Genomic DNA, 13,083 nt, shown 5'->3' with positions numbered 1-13,083 from the left:
ACTATATCTCTGTTGGACACTTACATGTGTGAGACCCTACATATGAAATTGTTACTTTCTGTCACTATGCCGATGTTCTATAACATTTGGCTTTGATTTTTCTCTTCATTTCTTTCTTTCCTTTTTGCATTCAAATGTAGGTTTTCAAGTATATGGTTTAATTGAAATCTCAACAAAGAATGTGCAAGGTATAGGATAATCTATTTGAAAATCCTGATCCAAAGTTGCCTCTTGACACTTTTCTGTTAACAACAAATTGTTTTTGTTGATTGGATTTCCCATAAGAAAAACAATTAGGTTAATGTTTGGGAATTATTTCCCTTAAATAGGTGAATATTTAACTGTATTAACTTTACTCTCAATTCTTGTTGCATCTGCATGAATCCCTCTTGTGAAATGCAAGCTTTCTAAGAGGTTTCTGTTTTTTGGTTAATCCAGGGACTGTGAGCCATAGATACTTGTTTGCAAGTCTATATTTGACTTTATTCAGAATGGTTGTCCTTTAGGTGCAGCACTAGATTTAACTTCAGGCATTGCAACTGGCAAGGACTCTGTTGATTCCATTTCTTGTGAGTCTTCATTGTATTGGGCAAGCTAAGATGTGAGTTTAGAACTTTTAGATATGCTACCAAGGACAAGTGTTGGAGATGGTTTCCGTGTTAGTTTGTCGAGTACACCTAGCAATTCAAGCGGAGGATCTGATCCAGATGACATAGAGTCACTAGGTGATGTTTACATATGGGGAGAGGTTTTGGCAGATGGTGTTTCACCTGATGGGAGTGGAATTCAGGTCCCTTCTAAAACAGATGTGCTTATTCCTAGGCCTTTAGAGTCAAATGTTGTTCTTGATGTTCATCACATTGCATCTGGTGCACGCCACGTTGCTATAATAACCAGGCAAGGAGAGGTTTTTACTTGGGGAGAAGAATCTGGGGGAAGACTTGGTCATGGAATTGATAAAGATTTTGGCCACCCCAATCTAGTTGAGTTTCCGGAAGTTTGTAATTTCGATTTTGTTGCATGTGGAGAGTATCATACATGTGCTGTATCTAAATCTGATGATCTTTTCACTTGGGGTGATGGTACACATAATGCTGGACTTCTTGGCCATGGTACTGAGGTTAGCCACTGGATACCAAAGAGGATGAATGGCCCTTTGGAAGGACTTCAAGTTGTATCTGTTGCATGTGGCACATGGCATTCAGCATTGGCAACCTCTAATGGAAAGCTGTTTACCTTTGGTGATGGAACATTTGGTGTCTTGGGTCATGGAGATCAAGAGAGTGTGTGGTATCCAAAGGAGGTACAATTATTAAGTGGACTAAAGACTATTAAGGTTGCATGTGGAGTATGGCACACTGCAGCTATTGTAGAGGTTATGTTTCAGTCTGGTTCAAGTGTTTCCCCATGGAAGCTCTTCACATGGGGTGATGGGGACAAATATCGTTTGGGTCATGGAAACAAGGAAACATACCTTCAACCAACCAGGGTCTCTCCACTTACTGAATATAATTTCCACCAGATAGCATGTGGGCACACCATGACTGTTGCTCTCACTACATCTGGTCATGTCTTTACAATGGGAGGCACTGAACATGGTCAATTAGGAAATCCTACTTCTGCTGGAAAAGTACCTACTCTAGTCCAAGATAAGTTGCTAGGTGAGTTTGTTGATGAGATATCATGTGGAGCACATCATGTTGCTGTCTTGACATCTAGAAGTGAACTTTATACATGGGGAAGAGGTGCAAATGGAAGATTGGGGCATGGAGACACAGAAAATAGGGATTCTCCTAAGTTGGTGGTAGCCTTAAAAGATAGGCATGTAAAAAATATATCATGTGGCTCAAATTTTACATCTTGTATATCCATCCATAAATGGGTCACTGGAACTGACCAATCTGTTTGCACTGGATGTAGACAAGCATTTGGTTTAACAAGAAAGAGGCACAATTGTTATAATTGTGGTTTAGTTTATTGCCACTCTTGTAGTTCTAGAAAGGTATTGAAAGCAGCATTGGCACCAAGACCAGAAAAACCTCATCGTGTATGTGATACTTGTTATGCTAAGATTAAAGTTGTTGAGGCTTCTAGTGCTTCCAAGTTAAATAGAAAAGCTACTCCTTCTCATTATTCAACAAATGGTAGTGAAAGATTAGGCAAGGGAGTAGTAAGGTCTGTGAGAACTCTCTTTTCTCCACACACTGAACCAGTGAAGTACCTTGAGATAAGGAATAGTAAGCCTGGAAGCAAATGTGATTCTACTTCCTTTGTCCGAGCTTCTCAAGTTCCATCTCCTTCACAGTTGAAAGATATTGCATTTCCAAGTGCACTGAGTTCTATTCAAAGTGTTTTGAAGCTTGCTATACCTCCAATTCCATCACCAATTGAACCTGCTAATTCAAGACCCTCATCCCCACATACAAGAAGACCAAGCCCTCCTCGTTCTTCCAGTCCTAGATTTTCTGGAAGTCTTATCGAAAGTTTGAGAAAGAAAAGTGACCTTTTGAACCAAGAACTCTCAAAATTGCAGAACCAAGTAAATTTAATACCATTCTATATATAGAAATCACATCCTTTGTTTTCAAATAAACATAATCTGTTCCCATTCATAAGTATTGGATATTTGTTCATATAGATTCAAAGTTTGGAGCAGAGAAGTGACATGCAAGATTGGGAAATTCAGAAGCTTCAGAGAAAGGCTACGGAAGCTACTGCCATGGCTGCAGTGGAATCTTCTAATTTTAGAGTAGCAAAAGAATTTATTGAATCTACTACAGATAAGGTATCTTCATTCTGTATTCTAGGGTCATAGCTCAATTTCTTGAGTTATTTTATAAGAAATTATTGAAAAAATGACTCCAAAATCATGCAAGTGGGGACAAAGTATGATATGTGGGAGGGGATCCTCTCATGTGCTAATTAACATGACCATGTCATGTGGAGCAATCATAACCATACATGAGTGAGTTAATTGTGATAAGGGAGGAGAGAAGAAAAATATAAGGATAGAAAGTTACACAATTATTACCGTTGATTTAATTATTAATGGTTAAGATCCTCCCACATGACATGATCATGTTAAATTACACATGAGAGGATCCATTTTCATGATATGTAGCTATATTGCAATGTTTGTACTAGAGTAGAGGGCAATGGTTACAATTCAGAGCCTGCAGTTCGCACAAAATAAACTTAATGTATGACATAAACTTAATGGCACAACCAAATGGGGGAAAAAAGAAGATAAAATGGCAAAAAGAAGAAAGGTCATTAATCTGTATTTCTAGTCCTCATCCTAAGTAATTTTGCTCGTCTTTGGTTTTATTCAGTTGAAGGAAATGACTGAGAAGCTACCACCAGAAATTCCACAAAGTAAAATTTTGAGCACCATACATACTAGAGCTGAAGATTTTTTAAAAGAAATTTCAGAAGCTGAAACATCTTCCTCACCATCAAAGGAAGAGTCTGCGCAACATAAGGCATCTGATATACCTGCCTCAGAAAGTGGCACTTCTGATTTGCAAGAACACAGACTAGAAGAAAATGTTGATGCTGCAGTAGATGACCCTTGTCAAGATGGAGGAAATTTTCTTGAAGAAAGTAATGGATCAAAATTGGAGTCTGAGCCTCGAAATGTACCTGATATACCTGCCTCAGATAGTGGCACTTCGGAATTGCAAGAACACAAACTGCTAGAAGAAAATGTTGATGCAGCAGGAGTTGACCCTTTTCAAGATGGAGGTAATTTCCTTGAAGAAAGTAATGGATCAAAGTTGGAGTATGAACAACAAAATGCACCTGATATACCTGACTTGGATAGTGGCACTTCTGAATTGCAAGAACAAAGATTACAAGAAAATGTTGATGCTGTAGGAGTTGACCCTAATCAAGATGGAGGAAATTCTATTGAAGAAAGTAATGGATTAAAGTTGGAGTCTGAGCAACAAAATGCACCTGATATACCTGCCTCAGATAGTGGCACTTCTGAACTGCATGAACACAGACTAGAAGAAAATGCTGACCCTGCAAGAGTTGATCAACCTCAGACTGGAGGACATGTCCTTCAAAAAAGTGATGGATCAGCTGTGTCTAGTACTGGAACAGCAATGCCGCCACAAAACGTGGAAAATGGTTCAAGATCACTGGATTCTTCAAGACTTGGTAGACAAGGAGAAACACAAGTCATTGAACAATTTGAACCTGGTGTTTATGTGATACTCATGCTGCGGCCTGATGGTATCAAAGTTTTTAGAAGAGTTAAATTCGGGTTAGTTACTTGTTTCAATTTCTATTTCAGTGTGATTTAGTGTCTGCATTGGAAATAGTTCACTTAGCTTCCTAAAATTGATAGTATTTGCATCTCAATGTGGGGATATGTTTGATAAATTCAAATATGCAAGAGTTTGTTTCACTAAATTAAGTAATAACTACATTGTTTTGAATATTGATCCATCTCTTGTCTTAAATTTGCATTTAGACCATCAAGCATATTATATCCATTAACAATTATGTAAATGGATATTTGCATTGACAAGTTCTTTGATTTTTATATCCCTTATTAAGCAATATGAAGTTTTATAAATTCTTAGACAAAATTAGCACACATGGAACATGTTTCCTTTTTTATGATTAGCATGTGCTGTTTTTTCGCCACCTTGTGAAAATGAGAAGTTATCCATGTCATCAGGTTATTGCTTCTTACCCCATCTTTTGTTTTGATGAGAAGTGATGACCTCTTCATGAAAATACAATCCACTAGGTTACTCAAGTGATTTGAACAATTTTTCTGTTTATTTTATGTCATTGTTTAGTAATTCTTACCCTTGTACTTTTTTTATTTTTTATTTTTTTTGTCTTTTTAACCCTTTAACATTTCTATTTCTCTCTAATTGTTGTTGTTATTATTGTTTGCATGCAGCAAGCGAAGGTTCACTGAAACTCAAGCACAAGAATGGTGGAACCAAAACAAAGGTAGGGTTCTTAGGAAATACAGTCTATCACATCAAAAGCTAACAACTGGATCATCTAACATCACACCACATGCCAAAGAAAAAATTGAGACATCGCCTTCATAAACTTAAATTTTGTCTTCATATATAGGCAACACCTTAGTTTGATGAAATGATTTGATATATTGATCATCAATCTACCAAGTGCAAAAAAAGTTATCTCTAGCACATTAATTTAAGAACATGGCGGCATTTTACAACACAATATGGATATAACCATGTGTTCAATGAGGATAAACATTGTAGTAAAATAGGAACGACGTGATTTACATGTAGGAAAATTAACATGTACATTTGTTTTTTTTAGTCAATCAATGAATCTGGTATAATATAAAATTTATATAGAAATATGGAATAGGTTATTCTACCTACTATTTTTTCGGCCTAATTTTCTCTACCATTTTTCAACACCATTAGATTAGAATCTCAACTATATTTATCATTTCTCTCTCTTTATGAGATTCTAATCTGATGATGTTGAAGAGTCCTAAGAAAGATAGGTAGAAAAAAATGGTAGGTAAAATAACATATCTCAAAAAATATTAATTACTTAAATATTGTGTCAAAATTACCAGAGCAAATAGTAGCCACGTAAGATATTTGAAATAAGTATTTTCTTTTTGTATTGTTCCAGAAGGCCTAATCAGCCATCCACCGGATATCCTCAGTAAATAGACCCCGAACGATGACACTTGATTCGGACACTGCAAGCCCATTATAGTGATTATCTCCCTAATAGCGAAACTGATTTATAGGTATAAAAATAGGATTTAATATTTTATCTCTTATACACATAAAAAAAAAAGTAAGTGGGGCCAATGTGAAGAGAAAAAAGAGAAAAATAAGATACAAGGTCCAACACATTTTTATGTGTGTAGGTGATAAAATTTATCTCCTACAACATAACAAATATTATACCCATAAAAATATGAGTTTTATTTTCTCATGTTATTGGAAATAATTATTTTTTACTATAGACACGTTATGTGGTGGGGCCAATCATGCATCCATTAAAAAAGAAAAAAAGAAAAGTGGTGGAATAATTGTTAATGTGAAAACAGTACGAGATAATTATCAAATGTAAAATGAAAGAATGATTTTCTTAAAAATATTCACAAAACTTCACCATATTTTGAGAAAGTTAGTTACTGGCGTGATATTAGAGTACTTATGATTAGATAATTATGAATTACTTGTACTAAAAAACTAATTATGAATTATATTTACATTTTCTAAATAAAAGGTAAAATTTAGTAATAAATAAATATGAATATTATCAAATACGCTTTAAATCAAAAAGATTATTACGTAAATCATTGACATGTGTTTTACTTAAAATATTGAGGTATGGAAAATTGGTTTTTGAGTAGGCCAGGTTGATATATAAACATAACATCAGACTTTTGTGTCGAGGCTAAATCAAATTTACATCTGTGTTATGTTTATGTTTGCAAAGAATGACACGAAAAAATGGGTATTGTGTTGTTTCAACCCATTAACATTATAATGACATTTTTGTAGTAAATTATGTTTTTTTATTGGCAAATTATTTCTATCGAGTTATGTCATTAATGTTTGGTTATTATTTTTAAGGGAATTATTATTCTCCTACTGTAGGAGATAGGGTATCTTATGTGATAGATTAATTCAACATATCTGGACTCCATTGATTTTAAAAAGAAAAAGAAAAAAAGGCCAGCACGGATATCGAAGGATCAGTAGGAGAAACTCTCTGTCTTATGCTGCATGAGACTAACTTAACCCTATTTTTAATTGGTGAAAGTAATTCAGTACATAGTCTATTATATTGTGTCAATTTGCATATAATAAACGACATGTGTTAATTAGAGTGGCAAAACGGGCTCGGCTTGGTGGGCCGATCCGTCCCTCCCCTCAAACGGAATGGGGTGGGCTAAGTTTTACAACTCATCTCAAAAGTGGGATGGGACGAGACGCGACAGACTCATTTTTTGGGAAGTTGATAGGGAGGGGCAGGCCGAGGCGGGTTAATATAAAATAGATTCGGGCCGGTGGGCCAACCCGCCCCGCCCTCCAAACGAGGCGAGACGAACTGAGTTTTTTAGCCCACTTTCAAAAATGGGACAGGACGGGCTGACTCATTTTTTGACGGGTTGATGGCCGGGTGGGGTGGGATGGGCCGCCCACTTTGCCACCTCTAGTTTTAATGTCAAGAACATACAAATTTGAGGTTGTTTGAAGTTGGCAGAATATTCATCTCGTGTCAACCTATAAAATGAGCGAGATGCTATGTTGCACCAACACCGACATGGGACACGACACGACATTTCAACACGTTAATTTCAAAAAATATTAAATTTTGACACGTTAAGATACGTTTTGATATTATATAATATTTTTTAATTTATGTAGTGTATATTATATTTAATATTCAATAATTTAACAAAAAAAATAAAACTAAACTTATAATACTCATCAATTTTGCAAAAAAACATAATATATAAATATGTACTATTATATTTTTAAATTGAAAATCTCTTATACACTTCAATAAGATTTACCATTTGGAAGAGCTTTTTTTAGCAAAAAGTTACTTTTTTTTTCAAAAAAAAAACACTTTTATTATAAATTTCGTTTGGATGTCTATTTTAAAAAAAATATAAATCACAAAAATCCAAAATCCTACTTTTTTAAAAAAGCTAAAAAATTTAGCTTATAAAAAAAGAAGAAGACAAAAACCAAATATTTTTTAAAACTCTAAACAGTTTTAACTTTTATAAAAAAAATACTTCTAAAATAAGCAAGACATAAAAGCAACTTTTTAAAAAGGCAATCCAAATTTACATCTGTGTCAGTTTGGTAAAATATCGATCAATTTTTTCATGATATATAATGAATTTTTAAATATTATAGATATTGGAGCGTGTCAAAGTATCGTGGAGTGTCGAAAAGTGTGACACACAACACTTCAAATTTTTTGAAGTTTTAGTGCATATTTAGGTCAAATGTATTTGTGTTCGTAATAGACCTTGACTCGATATGAACATAACCCATTAATACAAATTATATACTATGCTTTGAAATTTTGTTAACTAATAAATATTTGGTACATAGAATTGAAATTTCAATACTACTACCCTTCACACAATGTGACAGAAAGAAAAATAATTCATATTATATATTCCAACTATTATTAAAATTTTAAATTTTCCTTTCGAATTTTCAGCTTTCTTCTTATGTAGGAATAAATCTTTGGTGCAATAGCTGCACTAAAGACTCAGTACAATCGACCAATGGGATCATTACTCATCAGTCGATATTCTCTCTCCTCTGATGTGTGTTGGCTGATGTGTGACCCATTGATCAGTTGCACTGCTCAGTGCAACTGTTGCACTGCTCAGTGCAACTGTTGCACCAAAGATTTATTTCTCGTGTAGCTCTCATTCTTCTTCCTCTTTCTTTCCACTTCCCCTTTCTTTTATTCCTTTTTGAAACTTGTAAGAACATCATCAGACTATCGCTTGAGAGTCTCCTCTCTCGCAGTAGTGTTACCCAACTATATATTTTGCTATGCACAAAAACCATTGATAAAAGTTGTTTGGTTCCCATGAAAATTCTCTCCTCAATCTTTTCCTTTAAAAAATTGTCTTCTCACACAGTCAAAACATGACTTTTGGACTCGTCCTCCTCCACACCACACTTTATTAATATGTTGTGAGTAATTCCTGTCTCAGAAAATTTTGCCTATGTTGCATAAATAATGTTGCCAAAAAATCGTTCGCTCAATTGTTGCCTTGAAGGCCTTGAACAATATGAATAGGACAGTCTAATGGCATGTTTATTATAGGAAGTTGTTATGTCTTTGATTATAAAAGGTGATCTATTGGTGGTTCAAAAATAAATTGACATGAATAGATCAAGACAACTTTGAGATGTGTGACAGGAATGTCGCATTAAATGGCTGGTTAGGAATACTACAATAGAAGAGAATTGACGACGTTCTTATAAGTTTCAAAATAGGATAGAAGAAAAGAGAGGAAAGAAATGGGAGGAAGAAAAAAATGCAAGGAGAGGGAGGAAGATTAGGAAACGAGAAGTAGAATACAGAGGAAGATGAAAATTATAAAAGTGGAAATAAAAAATAATAAAAAATTAAATATTTAAATAATAGATAACATTGATTATTTTTCCATGTATCACGTTGTGAAATGTGAATGAAAATAATATTCAAAATTTTAGTACTAGCACTAAAGATTTACTCCTGATAAGGAGCTCCTTGTTAATACTTCATTGATTTTTATCTTATTTTTAACCATTGTTTAGTTTGTAAGGTAAATCTAACATAGTTTCCTACCTTTAGTATTTGAATTTATTGATACTTTCATTAATTTTTCTTCATACCCACTAAAATTCTCAAATCTTTGGATTGAAGCCTAATATAGCAGTTTTAACTTATTAATTTTGTTCTTTAATCCACAATTTTTTTGTACTTCTCTTATTAAGCATTTAACCTCTAAGTTCTTGAAGCTTTGTGTAGAAATTTCCTTCCTTACTTCTCTTAACAATCTTTCTTAGGGAAATGATTTTTGCAGTTGTGGCAAAAATCATTCTTCTGCCATTGACACAAATTTTTCTCTTATTTCTCTCATTTTTTCTCTTCTCACTCATTTTCTCTTCTCTCTCTATCTCTCTTACTTTTGTATCAATGGCAGAGGAAATGATTTCTATCACAATTGCATAAATCATTTTTCGATCTTTCTTATCGTAATCAGTGGAGGGTATCACAAACCATTGATCCCATGCTATCATCTCACATACGCATATATCCCTAACTTTGCTTCTACCAGACATATAGGGTCCCTAAGGAATGATAAATCAAACTTAGCTTCACATATGTCAACTTTAACGGCCATTGATGTCCTAACCTGAGAGAAACTCACCTACTCTGCCCCTTGCCAAATGATCCTTGATACGATGGAAGATCAAAGGATACAATTACAAGAGGGAATTGAAGATACAAATATAATTTGAAGTAAGAAGTAGCAACAAGAGACAAGTGTGGAAGAGACAAGTATACCACAAAGGAAAGCTACACGAGAGAAGAGGAAACCTATGAGATCTAGAGAATAATGTGTAATAAAATATAGCACGTGAGTAGCACATGAACATAGTTACAGTAGTTGAAGTGTAATAAAAGAGGGCGCAAACGACTCTGTTGTTTTTTTGGCTTTAAAGTAATAATAAAATTCATTTTTTTCTCATTTTTCTTCTCAGTAATTTCTCTCAACTTTTCCTTTCTTCTTATCAACGAGGCATCATTCTATCAATTTGATGCTTTCGCAAATTTGTGCAAAGTTATGCTTCTATTGCCACTCCCTTGACTGAGTTGCTTAAGAAGAATGCTTTTGTCTGGTCTAATGAGACTCAAACAACTTTCACAACACTTAAAAAAGCCATGACCACTGCGCCTGTGTTGGCTTTGCTTTATTTTGATCAAGATTTCATTATTTAAATTGATGCTTCAAATGTAGCAATTAGTGCAATATTGTTACTGTAACGCCCGACCGCTTCAAGAATCAATAACTATCCCCACATACTAACACGAGACTTTTTAGTATGCTTTTTCCTCACTCGCACACTTTCTGAGAAAACTTCCCAGGAGGTCATCCATCTCAAAATTACTGCAAGTCAAGCACGCTTAACTATGGAGTTCTTCCATTCCGGGCTACCGAAAAGTAGATGCATGTTGTTAGTATAGGTAGTCCCAATTAATTCTTATAAGTTATCCCAAACTGTGCAGTCTCATACCTGCACAGTCTTTGGAATCCCTCTCTTTCGTGTGTCGATTCGATTCATTCATTCATGTAACCCCCCGCTGGAAGCCTGTCAGGAGTCGCTCATTGTCCGTGCCTTTTTGCACCGGTGATCACTCCCCGCCCTCGTCAGCGCTCGAGATGTTACAGTTACAAGGAGATCACCCTCTAGCATATTTCAATAAGAAGCTTACCCTCAGAATGCAACAAGCTACAGCCTATGTTAGAGAACTCTATGCAATTACTGAAGCAGTAAAAAAATGGAGGTAATACTTCTTGGGAAGACGACGTCTGAACAGGACAGACCAAAAGAGTTTAAAAGCTTTACTACCTTACCAAGTCATATAAACACAAGAGCAGCAATACTACCTTACCAAATTGTTGGGCTTTCAGTATGCAATTGTCTAACTTGGCAAGGATAATCGAGCTGATGATGCCCTTTCAAGACAACCAAAGATTATGAGCATTATGTCCCTTTTAGTTAATCAATTTCACATTATGGATGATCTCAAACAAGAGAACAAAACATCAAAAAAATTTAAATAAATAAAACAAGCATTGGAAATTGATCCTTTCTCAAACCAAGACTTGGCAATTCGTGGTGGTTTATTGCTCAAGAATGGCAAGTTGTTCTCGTTCTTGCCTCTCATTTGGTTGCTTAAATTTTGGAATGCCACTCATCCTTCGTTGGTGGCCATCTTGTCCGCTCTTGTTTTATTTGTCAACAACTTAAAGTCCCAACACAAAGACCAGCAGGACTCCTCCAACCCATTCTGATCCCTGAGAGGATATGGGAGGATATTTTAGTGGACTTTATTGTAAGCCTTCCAAACTCCTTTGGTTATACAATAATTCTATTGGTAATGGATAAGCTGTCCAAGATAGCTCATTTCGGTTTATTACCCTGCAAATACAATGCGGCTAACGTTGTTAACCTCTTTATACAGATGATTTGTAGGCTACATGGAGTACCACGTTCTATCATTTCCGACAGGGACCATATTTTTCTTAGCAAGTTTTGGATGCAGTTATGGGAGTTGAGTGGTACTAAATTGAGGAGGTCTACAACTTATCATCCATAATCAGATGGCAAGTCTGAGGTGGTTGATGGGACAAAAATTCGTTCCCATCTAAGCCTATTTTGATGGAGAAATACCATATGTTCCTTCGTCTGATAAGCAACTTTTGCACTAAAAACACATATTTATATCTTTATGTCAAAAAAGCAGTAGGGAACGGATGATGAGGTAATCATTTGAGAAATATAGAAAAGGGGAACGGATTGGGAACATTAAATACACTTGCTCCACTAACTCAATCTCTCTGACCACTTTACAGGAAACATTGAAAAGAAGCTTCCATAAAGCATAAGAGGTACAACAATCAAGCAGGAAGAAACATGTACAGCAGAGAATAAAGAGTTCCCATTGGCCAAGAGGAAAGCAAAGCATGGAAAGTACAGAAGGAAAGGCAAATCTCAACAATAAGTGTCCCATCCAGCAACTTGCATCCCTCTAAGCACTGTTCATACCGCCCATTTCATGTAGTCAAGAAAACAACTCAATAGAAATTACAAGTTTTGCCACTCACTCTTCTGGCTTATATATAAGACTTTCTAGAACGAAGAAATCATCGATTCCTTAAGAAGAGATCACTTAGTTTCATTTGTAGTTTTTACTTTTCATTTGTATAGTTTTAGCAGTAGTTAAACGACAACAACTTCTCATCTATTCTGTATCACCCACTTGAGACTCCTCACCAGCAACAACCATACTTCTCCATTTTATTTTGTTGTAACCTAACTTGTTCCTTATTTATAAAAGTTGTTATTTCTTTTATCTTCCATTCGTTATCTCTGAACTGAATCTCGGGTTTATGGGATTTCAGTTTGGAATAATTATGTTTATTGTTATAGCCATGGGCTAAGTTATTTGTGGAACAGAAAAACTGCAAAGTTTTTAAAAAACTATTTTCAAAACTCTTGTACTTAAGCTTTTGCATTTCTATTATTAAGTATGCTATATTCATTGCGTATCAATGGAAATTAAACTCATACTGAGAAAGGAACTTCCATAAGGAAGGAATTTCAGAGAGCTTAATCAGAGGAGGAAGGTAGTGTTGTGAAAACAACACTACTGGTTGCCTTAGGAATAAGGAACCATCTCGTTCACTGAAGATTCTGAACTTAGTAACTATTGGAGTCAAGGGAGCCATAGGAATATGAAAACTTATGAGCCATTAAAGTCCATGAGCTGAGGAATCAGAGTTACCAGTGAAAA

General features: G+C 35.1%; 1 protein-coding gene across 1 annotated transcript; it reads left to right on the top strand.

Moving 5' to 3' along the window:
• The first annotated feature begins 459 nt into the window (after positions 1-459).
• LOC133285825 (PH, RCC1 and FYVE domains-containing protein 1-like) lies at positions 460-5,108 on the top strand. Its single transcript, XM_061483116.1, has 4 exons — positions 460-2,539; positions 2,639-2,785; positions 3,333-4,270; positions 4,922-5,108. Exons 1-4 carry the CDS (start codon positions 623-625, stop codon positions 5,076-5,078), a joined length of 3,159 nt encoding a protein of 1,052 aa, XP_061339100.1. The 5' UTR covers positions 460-622; the 3' UTR covers positions 5,079-5,108.
• Positions 5,109-13,083: the final 7,975 nt, after the last annotated feature.

This window comes from Gastrolobium bilobum, unplaced genomic scaffold (genome assembly GCF_033153095.1).
Source record: "Gastrolobium bilobum isolate Gb01-03AN ecotype WA unplaced genomic scaffold, APGP_CSIRO_Gbil_v1 utg1929, whole genome shotgun sequence".
Taxonomy (NCBI): domain Eukaryota; kingdom Viridiplantae; phylum Streptophyta; class Magnoliopsida; order Fabales; family Fabaceae; genus Gastrolobium; species Gastrolobium bilobum.
Note: the sequence above shows the minus strand (reverse complement) of the source record. Positions and strands in the feature narration are given on the sequence as shown.